The sequence below is a fragment of the Protomyctophum bolini genome (genome assembly GCF_963924005.1).
Source record: "Protomyctophum bolini genome assembly, chromosome: 10".
NCBI classification, from domain to species: Eukaryota; Metazoa; Chordata; class Actinopteri; order Myctophiformes; family Myctophidae; genus Protomyctophum; species Protomyctophum bolini.
In genome coordinates, this window is record NC_137871.1 from 37686487 (window position 1) to 37706408 (window position 19922).

A 19922-nucleotide genomic window follows, 5' to 3' on the forward strand; every position below is an offset into this window, starting at 1 on the left:
CAAACACAACTGGTCATGTTGGCGGTTGGGAAGTCAACAGGGGAGTAGAGGACGAGGTCATACAGCAGTAGGCAACTAGGTTTGTCCTCAGGCCAATATCTCAATTTAAATTAACAGAACCCCATGGCAGCTGCTGCACTGTCACTCTCAACATGGAGTATCAGTATATTATAACAAGCATAATAAACCTTCTTTATGTGGGGATAGTTTCTCTATTTAAAAACAAAACAAAACAAAAACATATTCTCCAAATTATGCCGCAGGCCAGATATTATTTCTGGGGGCCCAGTTTTGGCCCACCTGTTGCCTGTCATGATACAGGTTGGTCAGCACAGCAGGGAGTGGAACTGGGAAGGTTAGCATGTTTCTCTGCACGGCACACGCCTTATACGTTCTCCCGGTGAAAAGAAGTATGGGTTGGCTGTGACAGGGACTACATACTGTACTGTACATGGGGGAATTAGTCATGGATATATTGGGGGAGAAAGCTGCTGAGAGCATATATTCATATTAGAATGGCTCTTTCATGGTTGGGCATTCTGAAATCTTACTTCTATTGAGTTATAGACATAGTCAAGGTTAAACCATTGAGACATGAGGCCAATTCTGCAAGACTACGAAGTCATGTCAGTTTTCTGAAAAACCTACAGTATGTTTCTGTATCTGTGCATGCTCAAACGATTACATGTCAAGGATCCCCAAAATTATATAATTTTTAAATGTATTTGGCCCGCAGACCCCATCTAAAAATAGTTTGTTCCGGGGACCTCCAGAATCAAAGATTTGATTTAAAAATGTTCGCTTTAAAAAAAAATATATATATTAAAAGGTTTGCACAAATTCGATTTGTCTAAAATTGCAGATCTACAAGATCACAAAGTGACGCACATTTCTGAATAGCCAAAGTATACCATGTGATTAAAGTGGTGGTTTTAACGAGTTAAGTCAAGTAACAGGATATTGTTATACTGATTACAGCACATCATCATTCATGCACCACCACCATGGGGAAACATCCATTCTACAGCTGGAAGCACTTAACCCATTCTGACCTGAGATCAGATTCATACGAGGTTTCCACGGGACACACACTGGTCTGATTAACCCATTCTGACCTGAGATCAGATTCTAAAAATGTCAGTCGTTCTTCGAATTTTTCAAAAATAGCAGACCTACAAGCTCGTAGCGCGCCACTCGGTGGCGCGCTATGAGCTTGTAGATCTGCTATTTTTCAATAGCTAAAGCATAACATGATGCTAACACCAAAATGGGTTCCCGTTCAGAATGGGTTAAGAGATTCACTGTTATGTAAGAAGCTCTACTTTGAGCTTATCAAAGAAACATGTCTAGTGGTGTATATAGTACACGGGGTCACACATATACATGATACAATATTAATTTCAAATGACCATTTAATGGTTAATGTTGCCCTATATGATAAGCAAAGACTGGGACAACTGGCTTCAAATTATGCAAAGAATTCAAAGGACAGAGATGGCAATAGCTTAAAAGTAATAATATATATATTTTAAATAAAACATAAACCTCATATTTAGCATTTTCCCCCAATAATTATGTACGTCTAAAACGGCATATGGTATTTTTCCAACAACAACTGATTTCGCTTGACTGTAGATTATTATGTGAAGTTCATCAGCAGAATGACCTCTTCTATCTGGCCTGCCTAATGCTTTCGCCACAATAATAACACAACAGCAGGATATTATAGATTCTCTTCACACAGGCTGAGTTAACGTCTTGTGTGCTGCTGCCTGCCTCCGCTCTCTGTTTGTCAATACGCCCGTGGCCTCTGTGGAACAGCACGGCTTTAAGAAGCGCCATGTGTCCCCCTATCGATTTTAGCCCAAATGACCGAGCCAATTGCTGCCCGCGCGAGACCAGATTGCCCTTCCACATTGCCTTGACACATTGACTTTGAATCTCTGCCGCAAAGACTCAAAGCCCAATCGCTCTGGCTGCGGCTCCCAGTTCTGTCACTCTCATGGACAATTTCCTTCTACACCCCAACGTCGTCCCGTCTCCCCCGTTCCCCTTCCATTAAGGGACTCGTCTCCCTCACAGCTCACCAGTTTGCACACCGTTCACGCTCTCAGCAGCACCTCTCCTGCCCCCCCCCCCCCCCTCTCTCTCTCCCACTGACAGGCTTTCAGACAGTAAATCAGGGACATTGATCCAGCACAGCGCCCAAGTGTCCTGGATTCTGCTAAAGAGCCATTTTCATTTCACAAGCAGTTTACCGGCCTGCTCCGCACCGCCCCCATACCCGCCCACCCCCACCTCCATCCATAAACATCACCCTCCTCCTCCTCCTCCCGCTCTTCATCACAACCTCATCCATACACATCACCTCTGTACTGTACACCAGACCCCCCCCCCTACCCTACACGTATCACCCACCTCACCTCTGTACTGTACACCAGACCCCCCCCAACCCCCCCCCTCCTACCCTACACATCACCCACCTCACCTCTGTACTGTACACCAACCCCCCCCCCCCCCCCCCTCCTCCTACCCTACACATCACCCACCTCACATTCTGGCCATTTCTCATCCATGTCTGGGAATGAAGCCCCTAGTATTGAGTGTAACTGTACTCCCTCCTTCAAACCGTACGCACACACACACACACACACACACACACACACACACACACACACACACACGCACACTCACAGGTCTGTTGGCAGGCTGTGAGTGGCGAGGTAGGGCCAACAGGACTATCAGTGTTCAGGAGGATGGCAGGGATTCGGCCTCCCAGTTAACGCTATACAGTTAGCGTAATTGGTCTTCATCTGTCATCTCAAACAGTGTTGTGGCCTATTCGGGTTGGAAGAGCAAGGAAAAGAAAAAGGAAAACGAGAGAGGGGGAGGAGGAGGAGGAGGAAGAGGAGGAGGAGAGGGGGGGGATTACTGACGGGACAGTGATGAAAATTGGTCGGAGGATAATGAGTCTCACTGTCTTTTCATCCTCCTTCTCTGTAGCCCCCTCTCTCCCCCTCTCTCATTATTCAGAGTGACTGGTTGGAGTGTGGCTTCACAGTCTGTAGCTACTTAAAAAAAAGAGAAGAGAAAATACCAGCGCACCTTCCTTCATCAAGATACTTTTCCACTTCTCCATCTCTCTCTCTCCCCCTCCAGGTCTTTCTCTCTCTCTCTCTCTCTCTCTCTCTCTCTCTCTCTCTCTCTCTCTCTCTCTCTCTCTCTCTCTCATCTGCTCGTTCCCACCTGTCCGCCTGCCAACCATCTCCCTCCACGACTTTTCTTCGCAGTTTGATTTTCCATTCTCTTTCTCTCCGCCTCGTCTCTGCGTCCAACCGACCCCCTCCCATCTGTTTATTATTATTATTTTTTCAATCCTCCCGCGGTCAGGACAGAGAGAGAAGACACAGGAGGGAAGGAAAAAGTAGAGGCACAGACAGACAGACAGACAGACAGACAATCAAAGAACCATACCCCCCCCCCCCCCCCCACGTGACAGATGGGGCTTTTATAGCAGTAAGTCTTTCTCCCAATTTCCTGTTCATATTCTTTGTGTTTTTTTTCCTTCTTCACCCCTCACATCACCCCTTCCTGTTTGTCTGGCGCAGCAGATTGTTTGGAATCGATAAAAACGGCTGTCGGCAGATGAAAGTCGTGGGGCGGGGCGGGCGCTCGCTTAGCAGTCATTTTGCTTCACACAGATCACCGCGCACGTCCCTCTGACACGCGGGGAACGCCGCCCGGTGACAAACAATTAAAAACTCCTACGGATGCACAGTATAGCTAGGAGCACCGCTAGGCCCGCATTGCATGAACAGGCATATGGTGGATCATGGCAGGCTGACAGACAGCATAGATCGTATGCAGGATGAGATGCGAGGAAACAATGCAAATAATGTCAGGGAAAGGCAGGGGAACAGGAAACAGAATACGAAATGAGCAAACACACACACACACACACACACACACACACACACACACATCTACAATAAAGGTTGAGAAGCTGCCCACAATTTTCAAATGCTTCCGTCATTCGGAACATTCAGAGATTGTGGAATAGTCGTCTGGCAGCGCGGGACTAAGAATCACTGATCTAGCCAATGGATCTATAGCTAGAAGATCACCAGAGCACACAAGTCAACAAAAGGCTCTTGTCACTCGTCGCAGACGGAACACGAAGGAATAGTTGTATTAAAAGCAGCTGTGTCAGTAGGGATAATTGTGCATCACTTTTAGCCAAGTATATAGCATTTTGAAAGGGGCTTAGTTTGGACCTTTGAAATTAAAAATGCACAACGGAAAGTACTTTTTCCAGGTGAATTGCCAACTTTATCCAATCAGGAAAAGGGAACTTTTATCAGCTTAAAATGTTTGGCATTCCATTTGCAATTTTGTCAGCTCATTTTTCTTGTTTAGTCACTACACTTCCTAGTACACTTCCTACAATTGTTTATCTTGTATGAGTTCTCTCTCCTGATAATTGGTATGTTTACGGAAGATCTAGAGAGATGGGGAGTGGGGACACCCCGTTAATGAACAAACACTTAGTCTATAGCAATGATTACTATAAAAAATACGAAGCTGTTTAACACTTTATTTTATCAACAAAATAGAACATTGCATCTTAAATTAATTTAGAGTGCAGCTATCGTACACATAATTGTTTTAACAGTAATGATTAAATCATCAACAAATCAAAATTGCCCTAATGTGCCATCATGGTAAGATATTACGCCATTGCTGATCCAAACAATACGGGAATCATGTGTAAGAAATATCGCCAAACTGACCTTAAATCAAAGTCCAGGGGCAACTTCCCCTTTTACAGTTTACCAAAGGTAAATGCTCATTTCATGTAATGTGAGTGGTGTCCATCTGTGATCATAACAGGATGAAGAGACGAAGACGGGGATGAAATAGCAGGATGCTGATGTCTTCATTTAGCTGTATGTCAGACAGGGGGGTGGATGCCACTCCTCTCCTTACAGTTTGCTCTTGACTGTGGGCCCTGTGGAAGCTGGGAGAGAAAACACAAACTAAGACTAATTTAAAAAGAAATGCGAGTTTGGACATGTAGTTAATCGCACTTGGCTTTTGGTATATCTCTGGTGCTTCAGAGGGATCTGTTAGTGAGGATTAGTAACATCCAAATGTGGCCCCCGATTCATTATGCACAAATGTATGCACACACACACACACACACACACACACACACACACACACACACACACACACACACACACACACACACACACACACACACACACACACACACACACACACACACACACACACACACACACACACAGAGTGGATAGTTGGAGGCTTGCCTGTACCGGCTCTATCATACAGTCAGACAGTTCCGGCCCATCTAACAGCCCTGCTACTGTTCACTCACTGCTGATGCAAAATCTGGTGCACATCCATTATAGGGGAGAGAGACATCCATTATCGGGGAGAGAGAGACACGAAAAGATAACACCAATCTCTTAAAGGGATACACCTAGGGGTGCCCCAGCGGCTCACCTGGCACAAAAGCACATACTGTACTACATCATTAAGGCTATAGTCCTTGCAGCTGGCCAAGGTTCGAATCCGACTCGAGGCTCTTCGCTGCACGCCATCCCTTATCTCTCACTCCTGCTTAACCAATTCTGACCTGAGATCAGATTCATACGAGGTTTCCACTGGACACACACTGGTCTGATGAACCCATTCTGACCTGAGATCAGATTCAAAAAATGTCAGTCGTTCTTCGATTTTTCATAAATAGCAGACCTACAAGCTCGTAGCGCGCCACTCGGTGGCGCGCTATGAGCTTGTAGATCTGCTATTTTTCAATAGCTAAAGCATAACATGATGCCAACACCAAAATGGGTGCCCGTTCAGAATGGGTTAAGCGGTCTCACTGTCACTGTCAGAAATAAAGCCCAAACGCTGAAGAAAACTAAAGGGATTCAGGTTCAGCTGGAAAAGCCACCTGGCAAGAAAAGTTGTGGTGAGTACAATATTTACATGATGATTTATATACAGTAATTGAAGGGATACATTTTCTTATCTTTCAAACAAAAGAGATTAATTGTCCAAATGCTTATAATTATCGCTTCAATTGTTCAAATTCTGTCTGCACTTCATTTAACTTTAAGTTGAACCTTAATCCTTTAATCTCCCATTTTCCTATTCAGTTAATATGAGCTATAGAGAAAGCACATTGAAATATGGGCGGTGGGGGGCTTGAGAGGCCCTTTTGTCTTAATTAAAATAATTGTATTTAGCGTAAAAATTACAGTACATTTCCCTGCTGGCTAGCATTGCATATTTAATGTAACTGGAAAGCTTTGAATCGATCATTGTAAACAGGAATTAGTCAAATATGAATTGGTTTACACTTTACAACATCGAGATTATCTTTGCGTATACGTGTGGATGTTACTGCCAACTAATTTCACATGACAAAAGACCCAGTGTTCTACTATTGATGATTACTTTGGTAAACAGATCCTAGTTCTAAAATAAATCCTGAATCCAGTATTAGAATTTATTCTCAACCGCTGTGTAATGATTTGTTATAAGAGCCAGATCACCATATCTCAGTCATTTACTCTGTTAATCAGGACATTTTAACAGACACACAATCTTCAAAATGCGTTTGAGGCACTACTGTAAGAGGTTAATGTTAAGGCAAGGCATTTGAGTTGACTTGAATTGAATAATTGAATGAATTGGATTATCCTCAGACTGAATGGGATTATAACATTATCAATCACATTTGTAAGCTAAACAAATGGCTTGGTAGCACTATACTTAAATACTGTAAGTTGCATTGCATGCTTTTCATCATTTCGTCATTTTGGCACGAGTGCTGCGTGCATGAAACATAGTATTTAATAGTGTTTAGCCCAGTCAGGGCGGTTACCCATTTTGGGGTTCTTGTTGCAATCAACAGTATAGCAACAATCGGCCTGTCCTGAATGGGTAAAAGGTGTTGTCATTTATGTGGAATGGAAAATTATACCAGTCAAACTTTATATAAAATAAATCACACCTGTATGAAATGAGGGGCGCTCTTATCATCATACATAATGTCATTCCGGCCAATTAGAATTTGCGTCCTCACTTTCGTCTTCAAAGTGTATGCTTACACAATGTTTGTGTTTACACAAACACTCAAAAAGTGGCCATTCATTATCAATGGCATTTAATGTTTGTGTTAGGACAATGTCTGTGTTTACACGCACCCTCAAAGCTGGACATAGGAGTGGCTAGCGCCCCTCAAAAATGTCTTTTGCGAAATTGAAGCGGTTACAAAGTAGACTTTAAAAGTGTCACATGTTGGCAGCACAGGCTCCACAATGTGACAATGTGACAGCCTGCTGCTGAAAATGTCAAGCATTTCCTTTTTTAGGACGGATCGTTTAGAGAGGATCATTCCTCAACATCACAGCAGGCGGTGAACACTTGAAAGCAGCATTCAGACAACTTTGAGCTGTTAATGTTGCCACGGCAACCCACTGGTATACACACTCCATACTAATTACCTGCATTTGGTTATGTGTTCTGTCACTGGTCTGCTGGGGGAAAGGAAGGGGCACATCACAAATGAATGGTGAACACAGATGACTGGCTGTAGTAGATTGTAGCCTATACTTCCTCGAGGCACTGCATGGGCACATGCCTATGACTGGCAATATTCACTTGAAAATAGACTGGAAATAAATCTTCAGGCACAATAACTAAGCTCCATATAGCTCATCACGTGTGTGCACGACTGCACGTGCACTAAGTGTGTGTGCGTGCACTGCACGCACGCACGCACACACACACACACACACACACACACACACACACACACACACACACACACACACACACACACACACACACACACACAGGCCTACAGTTTAGTGTCCTAGTCCTACAATTCTGGAATAATATTTTTGAGACATTCTCTTATATTTTGAGTACTCTCATCGATACCGATCCTGTTTCTAATATTATTCTGGGAATGTCAGATTCCATGTCTATTTTGTGACGGGAGCACAGTGACAACTTCTCTATGTAATGTCACTGAAACAGTATGGGTGGGAGGGGTTGAGGGGTTTCTTTTCTTTTCTTTTTTGTCTTTTGTTGAAATAAGAATGCATATTGTGCAACTTGAACTGCTGTTCTTAAAACAATACATCATAGCCACCTCCTGGGCTCCACTGGGCTAGAATTGGTAAAGTGTGCTTACAGTACTCAGTAGTTCTCTAGTCCATGATTTTTAATGTCAATGTTTTGCATCTTCAAAAAGGAATACAGTAGCTTGATGCCTGTTCCAATAAAATGAACAGAAATGTATACAGAAAGCTAATTGAGAAGGCAAATCGTCTCATTTTCAAGACTGGTGTTTGGCGTCTAATAACCAATTTTGTCTGGTAGATGACATCTTGATGGTTATTTCGCCTTTTAGCGTGTGTTCCTACACTAAATTATAATGGAGCAAGCCATTCATTTAAATTACCAGGCTATAATGTGTCAGCCTGAAACACTCCTGCCATTTCATGCAAACATTATGGAATGCGTAACAAAATAGTTAAAGCAGTCATATGGGCTTGTTGGTGTATTTAATTTAATATGTATTGTAAAGAATAAAAGTGTCAGATTTACACACTTTTCAGTCTTCTATGCAGAGTATGTATGCATGTATTGTTGCGACAGTAGGTCGCAGATTACTATGAAAACCTGCAAAACCTGTCAGTCATCCGTCTGTCTGTCACGAGCCATGACACGCTCCATATATGGCCGTCAGTTCGCCACGACTCATAACCAGGCTCCATACAGTATATGGCCGTCAGTTCGCCTTGTGACACGCTCCATATATGGCCGTCTCCATATAGATCACAACACTGACCTCATCAAACCCTGGAAAGCCATACATGGAGAAGACGCCTAGATCATCACCTAGATCTGCATATATGGAGCCGGCCAGCAACTCTACATCTGACCTCAAACCTCAAACCCTTAGATCTCCATAAATGGAGCTGACCTGTTCTGACATTCCATATGTTGATTCTTCCCCACCCGTCTTCGATGTCTCCCTTTTGACTGATACCTGTCCATTCAAACTCTAGCGCAGCCGTAAAGACTAAAGTTCTCAACAGGCCCAAAAATGAAGGCCCGGCCCTACCTGGGCCCTAACTGGGCTGGCCCGATCGAGGCCCCGCCTGGCCTTACAAATTAGAACACATTTTACGCCCTACCCGGCCTGAAAACGTAAATTAAAAAAGAAAGAAAAACCTGTCAACTTTAGTCCCTCAATGAGCCAATATGTGAGATTGCAGTAGACAATGCATCAGTATATGGCGTGTGTGTGTGTGTGTGTGTGTGTGTGTGTGTGTGTGTGTGTGTGTGTGTGTGTGTGTGTGCGTGCGTGTGTGTACGTGCGGTATGACTGCTCACCACCAGGGAAGTACAGAGGAATATTCTTCAGATATAGCTCCTTATCAGCTGGCAGGAACACACAGAAGATGACCCTGTCCACCTAACAAGCACACACACACACACACACACACACACACACACACACACACACACACACACACACACACACACACACACACACACACACACACACACACACACACACACACACACACACACACACACACACACACACACACACACACACACACACACACACACACACACACACACACACACACACAAAAGCAATGAAAGAACATACACAAAAACAATGATGTCAGTAACAGCAGCGGTGAAACAGTCAGTGTTTAACAGTATTGTACTGTACTGTATGTCGCAGCAAGCCATCTATAGAAATAACTGCCTCAATCACCTTAGAACACATTCTTAAGCACTAGCTAGTGGTGGGGAAGCATTGTGTGCCTGTATATTTGCAACTGATATTACAGGCAGTGTGTCTGAGAGAGAGGAATATCCATAATACTGCACGCACACGTGTGTGCATCCTTGAGTGAACATGAACTGTCGACCCCGTTATATTTGTTTCCTTGTAAAATGTATTGTAATTTGTGGATTCAAATAAAGAACTAAAGTGTGTGTGTGTGTGTGTGTGTGTGTGTGTGTGTCTGTGTGTGTGTGTGTGTGTGTGTGTGTGTGTGTGTGTGTGTGTGTGTGCACTCCATCACGCCCGCACCAGTGTTGTCACCTGGAATGTTTTATTGTTAGCCTAGTTTTAGTCGACTAAATATAACATTTTAGTCGACTAAATCTACAGTTGATTTAGTCGACTAAAATGTATTTTGGCGGGCCTTGATGCTGTCGTAATGACGTTGCTGTTGGGCGTCCAGTGCTTCACCCAGAACGTTTGGGGCATTTTCTTTTTATTCCCTTTTCCCGATTTTACACTTGCTGGAAATAGCCGATCTACAAACTCACAACGTGCCACAGAGCTTGTAGATCTGCTATTTTCAGCATGCAACCAAGTGTAAAATGACTTATATACTGGGACTCTTGTCCACTAGTCCCTTCCTAACATTTTAGTCTAATCTTTATTTGTTGACGAAATTGTCAATATATTTTCTCTTAATTTTAGTCATCATAGCTTAGATTTCATTTAGTTTTCGTAGTGAAAAAGGTTAGTTGACGAGACTTTTTCGTCTTAGCTTTACTCGTCAAAATCAACACGTACGTACAGTATGTACTGTATACAGAAAAGAGCAAGCTGTATTTTTTCTAGTGACATTTGGACACTGACCCAGTAATATATCTGACTGACTGTAAACAACTTTTACATGATATACATTATATTTTATGTTCTGTCTCATTTACATAAAGATGTGTGTAATGATGAGAAGCGGCCACATTAAACTTGATTTCAGGAATATGTGGGCAATATCATCTTATTTGTCAGACTTTGATGAAAGATCAGAAAGATAAATGATAGATGTAGAAAGATAGATGAAAGATCATAAACCACTCCAGACCCAAGGTTTCTCGGGTCGCCTCGGGCAAATCTTTGACATTTCGAACGAAGAATCAAACAAATAACAGTTCTATCTGCATCTCTTCGGTCTGGGGATAAAAGTATTTTCTTGCCTGTATTCATTGCCACAGTGTAGAGAGACAGGACACTAGAGGGATCAAACCGGTGACGGATGGACAGCCCATGCGGTACACGCCTCAACCACTCAGCATCGGTGCCCCAGTCTTATTTTAGTCTCATTCCTTTTAATGAAAGAGATTCATTTCACTATAGCTTAGCCTGTGGATCACACCTGTCAGTATTGGTTCATTCTGCAATTATACCAATTAGTCTTAATTTCAAATGGGGGATAATAGAGAAGAATTGATGTAACGAATTACACCCTGCAGACTAAGACTCAGAATCATTAGTTTGCTCCCTTGGTTGATGTCACTTTTTGCCATGTTGTGCCTCCCTGGCCAAATTAAACTGGATGCTCATTAGAATCGATGCAAAATGGTCATAGCAAACTATTGCGGTGGGGAGCTCATTCTGTAGCAATTACTGGGAGATATCTGAGATCTGAGATATGCTTACAATACTTACTGGGTAAACGTAATGGAGACTGGCGATGTGTGCAGATACACCATCTATACATTTCTGTATGCACAGTAGATGATGCCACTGATTAGCTGCGATACCATTGATGCGTTGCCATAAACCAGTTGTCATGGGCAACACAAGAGCTAGTGACCATTATGTGCAATACGGGTTGGAATAATATTGTATTATTGTTTTGCAATTTTGCTCATTTCAGTATTATTCAGTCGTAAGTCATAACTAAAACAATGCCTCACAAAGCATAGAATTGTGCAGTGAAATGTACCACAGTCCCTTCTCATCGACCTCGTATGGATAAGCCCTTTCACCACGCTTATTCACTAGCAGTCCTATAAGTGCTGAGGGCCAAGCCCTATTTTTACCACATTTCTTTGAAGGAATGTCACAGCTTGCAGGATAAGATATACAGTGATAGAAATAAATCTCTCTGGTTTTCTGAATCAAACACTGAATCAAATATGACCCCCCAGTCAAAAAACACTTTGTTTGAAATAGACACTCCAAGGTGAGATTTGGGGTCCTAGGGATGAATACAAAGTGAATATCAACATCTTAAAACCAAAATATTGAATTGTGGGTTTGAGCTCACATGCCCTTTTGATGTAAATCAAAAGGGGGGTGTACTAACTACCTGTCAGTGGGGAGTGTTGGCTGGGAGGAGGAGTAGGATTAAGGCCTTATACGTCCTATCTGGGGGTGGGTGGGGGTGTAACTACCTGTCAGTGGGGAGGGGGGGGGGGGGGGGGGGGGAGTGTACTACCTGTCAGTGGGGAGTGTTGGCTGATGAATGAATATCAGCATCCTAATACATCCTAATACAGGGGGGTCTAATTCTGACAGGCAATTCCTGCTAAATAAATAAATATATATATATATGTATGCGTGTTGGTACATGATATTACACACAGAGTATGCTTAACCCATACTGTTCTCAAGCACTTGAGGGGCCACCTCAAGCACGAGCTCCACCACAGGAGACCGACCACCTATCCAACAGAGGCTGCCACATTTTCAGGAAGCGAGATGTTATGTAATATACCTGGTGACTGAGTACTCGTTTCCTGAACCCTGTACTTTACTATCTGACGAGTCATTTTATTTTCTATTATTAGTTTTATTTGTTACTCCTACTCTGTTTCCCTGACATCATTAAGGTCCTGTCTGTCTGTCTCTGTCTGTTTGTCTGTCTGTTAAATCATCTTCCATTGACATGCCATCTCCATTGCTAGCATTACCGGTAGGGTTATCCCGATCCGATCACGTGATCGGAAATCAGGGCCGATCATGTGATTTTTAAATGATCGGAATGGGATTGGGAGCAAAGAAATGTGATGTTGACATCCCTAGTATCAATATTATAAATCCATGTCATGATATTAGACTGGATATCGTCTGTGATTTTGGATATAATACTATTGTGATATGGCATGAGTGTTCTATAAAAATATAAATAAATATTGGATCGTGAAAAATCGTTACCGGCTGGCTGATACTCAAAATCAAAGGATCGGAATCAGCAATAAAACGGGGACATCCCTAATTAGCGGAGTTGTTGATTAGGAGCCAACCTACACGTACAGTACGTATGTTTTATGATGTCTCAGTGCTCCCTCGGTGTGGCTGATGACATCAGTGGGCCGCTATTGCTACAGAGCCTCTGGAGACGGCAATGCTAACAATAACATGGTCAACACCCTCTCTGGGAGGCGGAGCGGCACATTAGTCAAACCAGAGAGGGAGGGCACAGGTATAACAGAACTAGACGGAGAGAATGTCAAGGTGAAAGAAGGAAAGGAGTAGAGATAGACATGGGATGTTTAAACACGTGAACCCAATACTCTGCGGGCGAACATTTGCCAAAAGCTACAAGCTCACAACTGATCTACGACTACCAGGGGGGTAGATCGGCTATTTTCGGCGAACATATTTGTTGTTGAAGGAAAAAAAGTATGGGGCCTAGTACAGACCCCTGGAGGACTCCTGTCAATGACGCGTGTGTGCGAGTGTGCGCGCACGTGCATGCGCGTGTGTGTGTGAGTGAGTGAGTGAGTGAGTGAGTGAGTGAGTGAGTGAGTGTGTGAGTGAGTGAGTGAGTGAGTGTGTGAGTGTGAGTGTGTGTGTGTGTGTGTGTGTGTGTGTGTGTGTGTGTGTGTGTGTGTGTGTGTGTGTGTGTGTGTGTGTGTGTGTGTGTGAGTGAGTGAGTGAGTGAGTGAGTGAATATATTCCTGCACTATACCTGCATTGAGTGACCTTGGTACATAGAATTTGATCTATTGAAGATTCTGACCTTCATTTTTGTTTTGATTGTATTGCTGTATTGTTGTATTGTTCTTTGTGCTTTGGCAATGTAAACGTATGTTTTCTCATGCCAATAAAGGCCTTTGAATTGAATTGAATTGAGTGAGAGTGGGTGTGCAGGGCTTGTCTACAGTTGATTTCCGTGTTCCGTGACACGAACGTCACTCTCTTTCAGAGAAGGTCTGTGCATGTGTGCATGTTCGTGCACTTGTGTGTGTTTGTGCAAGTCGACTTTCGTCCCTCAAGGAGTCAATTAAAACATGACTTGGCCGTGAGCATGCATGGGAGCCAGCACTTAGGGCCTTCAGTGTGTGTGTGTGTGTGTGTGTGTGTGTGTGTGTGTGTGCGTATGTACGTGTGTAAGTTTGTGTGCATGTGTGTGTCCTTCTCCCTGTTCTCTCCACAAAACAAAAACAACAGCTGTGGAAGGAAGAATACCTAGAGGAGACTATAGGGAAAAATTGGCAGACGCAAGCGTGCACGCTCACACGCACACACACCTTGTCGTGATGCTCGTCCAGATATTTCCTCACGGTTGCCAATGCCTCGTGTACAGCCTGTTCAGGTGGGTATCCTACACACACACACACACACACACACACACACACACACACACACACACACACACACACACACACACACACACACACACACACACACACACACACACACACACACACACACACACACACACACACACACACACACAGAGATGTCAATAATACATGCAATTTGCAGAAACACATGCTGTGCATTCCAGATCCACATGGCTGGGTTGTTTTGGTGTATGTGTTTGTTGTTGTTTTTTTACTCCACTCGCTGTTCTGTTCTCACACATCACTGCCCGTTTTCTGTCTCTCTCTCTCTCTCTCTCTCTCATCTTCTCTCGTCACACCTGTATACAGCACTGAGATGCAGCACACTTGTTGGTCAAGATCACAGAGAAATAGAGCTGAGAGAGAGAGACAGAGAGCTGAGAGAAGGAAAGATACAGTATAAGCAGAGCGATAGAGTAGCGTTTGATTCCTATATGCAGTTTGCAGCTGTGATTCCAAAGCTGTAAAATTACGCCCACTGTTGGAAAAATGCAAGGACAGCAAAGATTCATCACCTGCCTCAGCCCCCCCCCCCCCCCCCCCCCCGGTAAGTAAGAAAATGGTAATTATAGGGTAATTATTCCATAAATCATGATCTGAATTATAATATTTTATCATGCTAAGTACACACACACACACACACACACACACACACACACACACACACACACACACACACACACACACACACACACACACACACACACACACACACACACACACACACACACACACACACACACACACACACACACACACACACACACACACACACACACCTTCTTCCAGGGGAGCCACACAGTAAAATCCTTGGTGTTCATTTAACTCTTAGGGCGTAAAAAAATTTTAAGCACTACAGCACTGCAGCGCTATAGTCCACCCTGCCAGTGCGGGTGGATTACACCCCATCTGACGCCATCTCCCATATAATCTAGTTTAATCTTCTAGCTCTAATCCAGAGCCTTAATCTGAGAAACGCCTTTGGGCCAAAGGAGATACTAGGCGGAGCGTGACACACTGTTCTTCAGTGGAATGGGCGATACTGGCAAATCAAACCAAATGGGAATCTGGCTTGCATGGTTTCCGGCACGGCATTCACGTGAAGGCACACACGCATGCAGGCACTCACGCACACTGTTGGGTGTCAGACAAAAATCATATTCAATACAAAGATATCCTTCACCGAGTTCTGGCTTAGCTTTGACAGCCATTGTAAAGTACAAAATAAGATATGCATGTGTAGCCCACACACACACACACACACACACACACACACACACACACACACACACACACACACACACACACACACACACACACAAGCTGTGAATGTAATAAGTGGAACAAATCAAACATGTGCTGTTGTCAACACCACCACTGCAGACAGAAACATCATGCATACAGACACTGACCGTAGATTCCAGTGGAGATGCAAGGGAAGGCCTGCGGAGTTCAAATGAAAAACACATTTTACAATCTATTGCCGTTCACATAAACAACACGCACGCATGCGGACACACGCACGCGGACACACACACGCACAGTATATGAATCTTTTGAATGAAAACACAGAGGTCCGACTCCTCGCTCAGAATAATATGAGACAATCAAAACATTGATATCTTATATTTATTGATGGACATGTTCAGCACAATCCGCATGCAGGTAAGTTACATTAGGTGAAAGGCATGTACCTCGGTGCTGGGTTCTGTTGACTTGATATAATATTTATTCCTTTGTTCGAAAATCTGTGCCTGTATTCATCACACATCTCAGAGTGACTCCTAGAAATCACGGTGAAAGTTTGACTGGGACTAAAAATACTCCGTCATAGTAGCACTTACCGTGAGAAGTATTTATGACGCTTCACATAACCACTTTAAGAGAGGAGTAGCTGTTGTCTTTTGGATAATTCATAGTGATGATGTCAAGGTTTTACGACACTCTGGCCAACAAAATTTTAATTATGATGATTTGTAGTTTTCGTCCTGATAGTTGCACTATGGATTCAACGGAATAGGCCTATTTGCAATTTGTATAATAGGCAATACAGTAAGTAAACAAACAAACCTTCCAATAATAAAACAAACCGTTTAACCTTACGCCCCATCCATTTGGCAACACAATTAAGGCTCCTGTAATTTGCGCCCATAACCACTTTGTGTTGATCGCTTTCCATTCAAGCATAATAAGATACCTGGTCCAATAGATGAGGAAATGCATCCTCGTTTAGCGGAAAATATATAATCTATGACACCAACAATTCTGGGGAACACGTTTTTGCATTAGGAAACATCACGTTGAGTGGTGGGGAAATGAGTGAATGAATAGTGATGTTAATGAATGTGTCGCTGCTAAATAAATTAAAATCAATTAATGTGTGTATTATCCGGAGGTGAAGTGTGTGGCACTTGCCACACTTTCGAATTGTAGAGCACTTTTAAAAAGAGCACCTCGGTCATCTCCACTGAATTAAAAAGATATCCATTATGAAAGAATTATCTTGCAATCATGTATGCCAGGGGTCTGCAACCTTTTTAAATGAAGTGCCATGTTTGTATTTTCTGGATCGTCAGTGTGCCATATCAACATTAATTAATTTTAATGACACCACGTCAAAAAGTCCAACATGTTTTGCTTGTCCACAAATATAAAGTTTTTCCTTATTTTTAAATATTTTCTTTCACGTTGTTATAATGATCATTATACTCGGGGCAATAACAGAGTTCATTTTTAATGAATGTGGAATGCAGGATGTAATTTACACACAAATGTGAGGGATCTGACTCATTTTTTTAAATAGTTTATTTAAAACCAAAAATACTCTCTCACACACCAGTGATCACCCTCCTTTGTGCCAATGTTGGCACTGGTGCCTAAGGTTGCCTACCCCTGATGTATGCTATTCATTCCCTGTCCATGTAGACTGATCAAGCGTTAAGTAACATTAATACCTAATAATGTACATGTAGTACAGTGTCTTGTAGTTGTGATAGCGTGCTACAATAATAGCAGCGAGATGTGGAAGACTGGCAAGTGACCGTAGCATTGGCATGGCGCATGGGTACTGTATAAATATTGTGCATTTCTCTAGTCTACACACCATTACATGTAGGCTACTTTATATGTATGCCACTGCCAATTATATTATTGCAATGGACTGACTACCATCAGGTGAAACTTAGAAATGGCTTGTGCTGAAATATCACACCTGCTGTACAAAGACAGTCATATAAACTATTAAATCTCTATCTGAACTGTAACTTTTAATAAGCTTGTTCTTTGTCAAGCGTTACCATGCAGCACCATGCACGTACTCTTAACAGTTCAACACCACTCTCAAGCTCACCTAAATCCTGGTGGCTTTAGCAGCTCTTTCACAATTAAGGGAGTATACATTTTGTCTTCTCCCATGCCCAAGAGTAGGCCAAATTTGTGTCATTCTGAGAATTTCCAGGCACATCCGATCGATTTGCAACTCGGAGGCTTGGCGTCTAATTGGCCCTGGTTCTATTGTGAGGCGTGCACAGAAAGATATGACTTGCACACTTAATGAAATGCTCCAAACTCTGCTATATTTAAGCACAGTTCATATTTCGATCGTTCAGAAAGGTCTTTTTCCTCTCCCCTCCCCTCCCCTCCCCTCGCACCAACTCACCAAGGAGCGGACATTGTTCTTGGTGGCGATCTCCAGGCTGTTCCTGTAGCAGCCTCTGAGTCTGGTCCTCTCCTCCCCCCCGACGCCTCCCCTGGCAACAGGCCCCACCGTGTGGATCACATCTGGTGAGGCAGAGAGGGAGGGAGGGAGGGAGGGAGGGAGCACAGCGTGAGTAAGGAGAGAAGGGGAGAGAGATGATGAGTAAGAGAAAGCAGGAAAAGGAGGGCGGGTGGGTTTTGGGGGAGAGAGAGAAAGAGTGTGCATATGTGTGTGTGTGTGTGTGTGTGTGTGTGTGTGTGTGTGTGTGTGGGGGGGGGGGGGGGATTAAGGAACAAAATAAAGAGGATAAAGACAGGAAGAACAAAATAATTACGAGTGTGTGACTGTGTGTGTGTGTGTGTGTGTGTGTGTGTGTGTGTGTGTGTGTGTGTGTATGTGTAAGACCGACCAAATAGCAAGTGAAAGAGAGTGACTATGTGTGTGTGTGTGTGTGTGTGTGTGTGTGTGTGTGTGTGTGTGTGTGTGTGTGAGAGAGAGACACAGAGAGACTGAGAAGCAGAGATGTGTTTCATCCCCGGCCCCTGTGTGCCAAGTAACACCAGTGCAAACCACACATTCTGATGAGGCTCTGCATGTTGCTCTCAGCATGAATCCAAGGTCTGTGATCAGCACGGACACACACGTACAAGCACGCTCATACATGCACGCACACACACACACACACACACACACACACACACACAGACACACACACACGGTTGCAACAAACAGTTAACAAGCGCCCCAAACTGCACTCGCTCCACGGCACTGAGAAAGACACACAAGAAGCCCTATTTCATCTAACACCCCCCCCCCCCCCCCCCAACACACACACACACACACACACACACACACACAACCCCCCCCAACCCCACCCCCTCGGGATCAGAGGCCATTACAGAGGAATGATGTAACAATTTGGACTCAAACGCTATCTGCCGCTGCTGCCTGCAACACCACGCATAGTTCAATAGCATGCCATTTGTGATTATTTTCCTCTACGTTTTCATGTGTGCATGCAGGCTTTAGTGTTGTTTTCATTAGCAAGTCTCCTTCAACCAGTAGATGTTGTTGCTGTCCGGTGGAAACCTTGTACAGTATACGTCCCAAAGTGTTATGTTGTTTCAGGATGGAAAATCCAACCGGTGTTCCAATGGTTTTCATCATTCACAAGCTCTCGTCTCTCCAGGACCCAAACTAACTTTTCACTACATCTGTTTTCTAATCTATGGAATTTCTTGGATTTAAAATGTTATTTATTTATGAAACTTGTTCAAATTGAAAAAAGAAAAAGTTATTTTCTTTTCTGTTTTAATGTTTGAAATAATCATTAAAAACTAAATGGGAAACCCAAAATAAAGTGATATTTATTTACTCATCATGACCCATACAAATATGTCCGCGAGCCACAAACGGTTCCCAACCCAGTGTTTGGGAACCAGCAGTTCTGTAGAGATGACCTATTTATGATGCTGTGTCTTGCATACAACCTGAACCCCGATGAAACAGACTTTAAACTGAATTAAACATAATCTTTGAACAGACCATCTGCATAAATATCACAAACCAACCATGCTTACAAGCCTACCTACAGTTTATTTGTTTCCATGACAGGAACATATTTTCACTATATTCCAAAGTGTGTGACATGTGAATTGAGCTGCTAGTTTTTTGATTGATTGAAATATGTATTAACAGTTTGCAGAATTACAGTACATTTCAAGCACAAACTCAATATAAAGAGCCTAATTTGTGCGATAAATACCTTGTAGATGCATTATCT

The 19922-nt window shown here is 43.2% G+C and overlaps 1 protein-coding gene across 6 annotated transcripts in view; it reads right to left on the reverse strand.

Annotated features, from left to right (window-relative positions):
- Positions 1-4580: 4580 nt before the first annotated feature.
- Positions 4581-19922, reverse strand: part of macrod1 (mono-ADP ribosylhydrolase 1) — a 122973-nt gene continuing 107631 nt past the window's right edge. The window contains exons 6-11 of one of the 6 annotated variants that reach the window (XR_013964698.1): positions 18101-18222; positions 15855-15885; positions 14347-14420; positions 9442-9515; positions 7539-7568; positions 4581-5017 (exon numbers count right to left, since the gene is read on the reverse strand). Coding sequence is in view for 4 of the 6 variants with exons in the window: in XM_080773553.1 (XP_080629679.1) it covers positions 4983-5017; positions 9442-9523; positions 14347-14420; positions 15855-15885; positions 18101-18222 (344 nt within the window). In the remaining 2 variants the exon portion in view is untranslated. Of the gene's footprint in view, positions 5018-7538; positions 7572-9441; positions 9524-14346; positions 14421-15854; positions 15886-18100; positions 18223-19922 lie in introns of all 6 variants that reach the window. The other 5 variants (XR_013964699.1, XM_080773555.1, XM_080773554.1 and 2 more) reach the window with 5 other exon arrangements.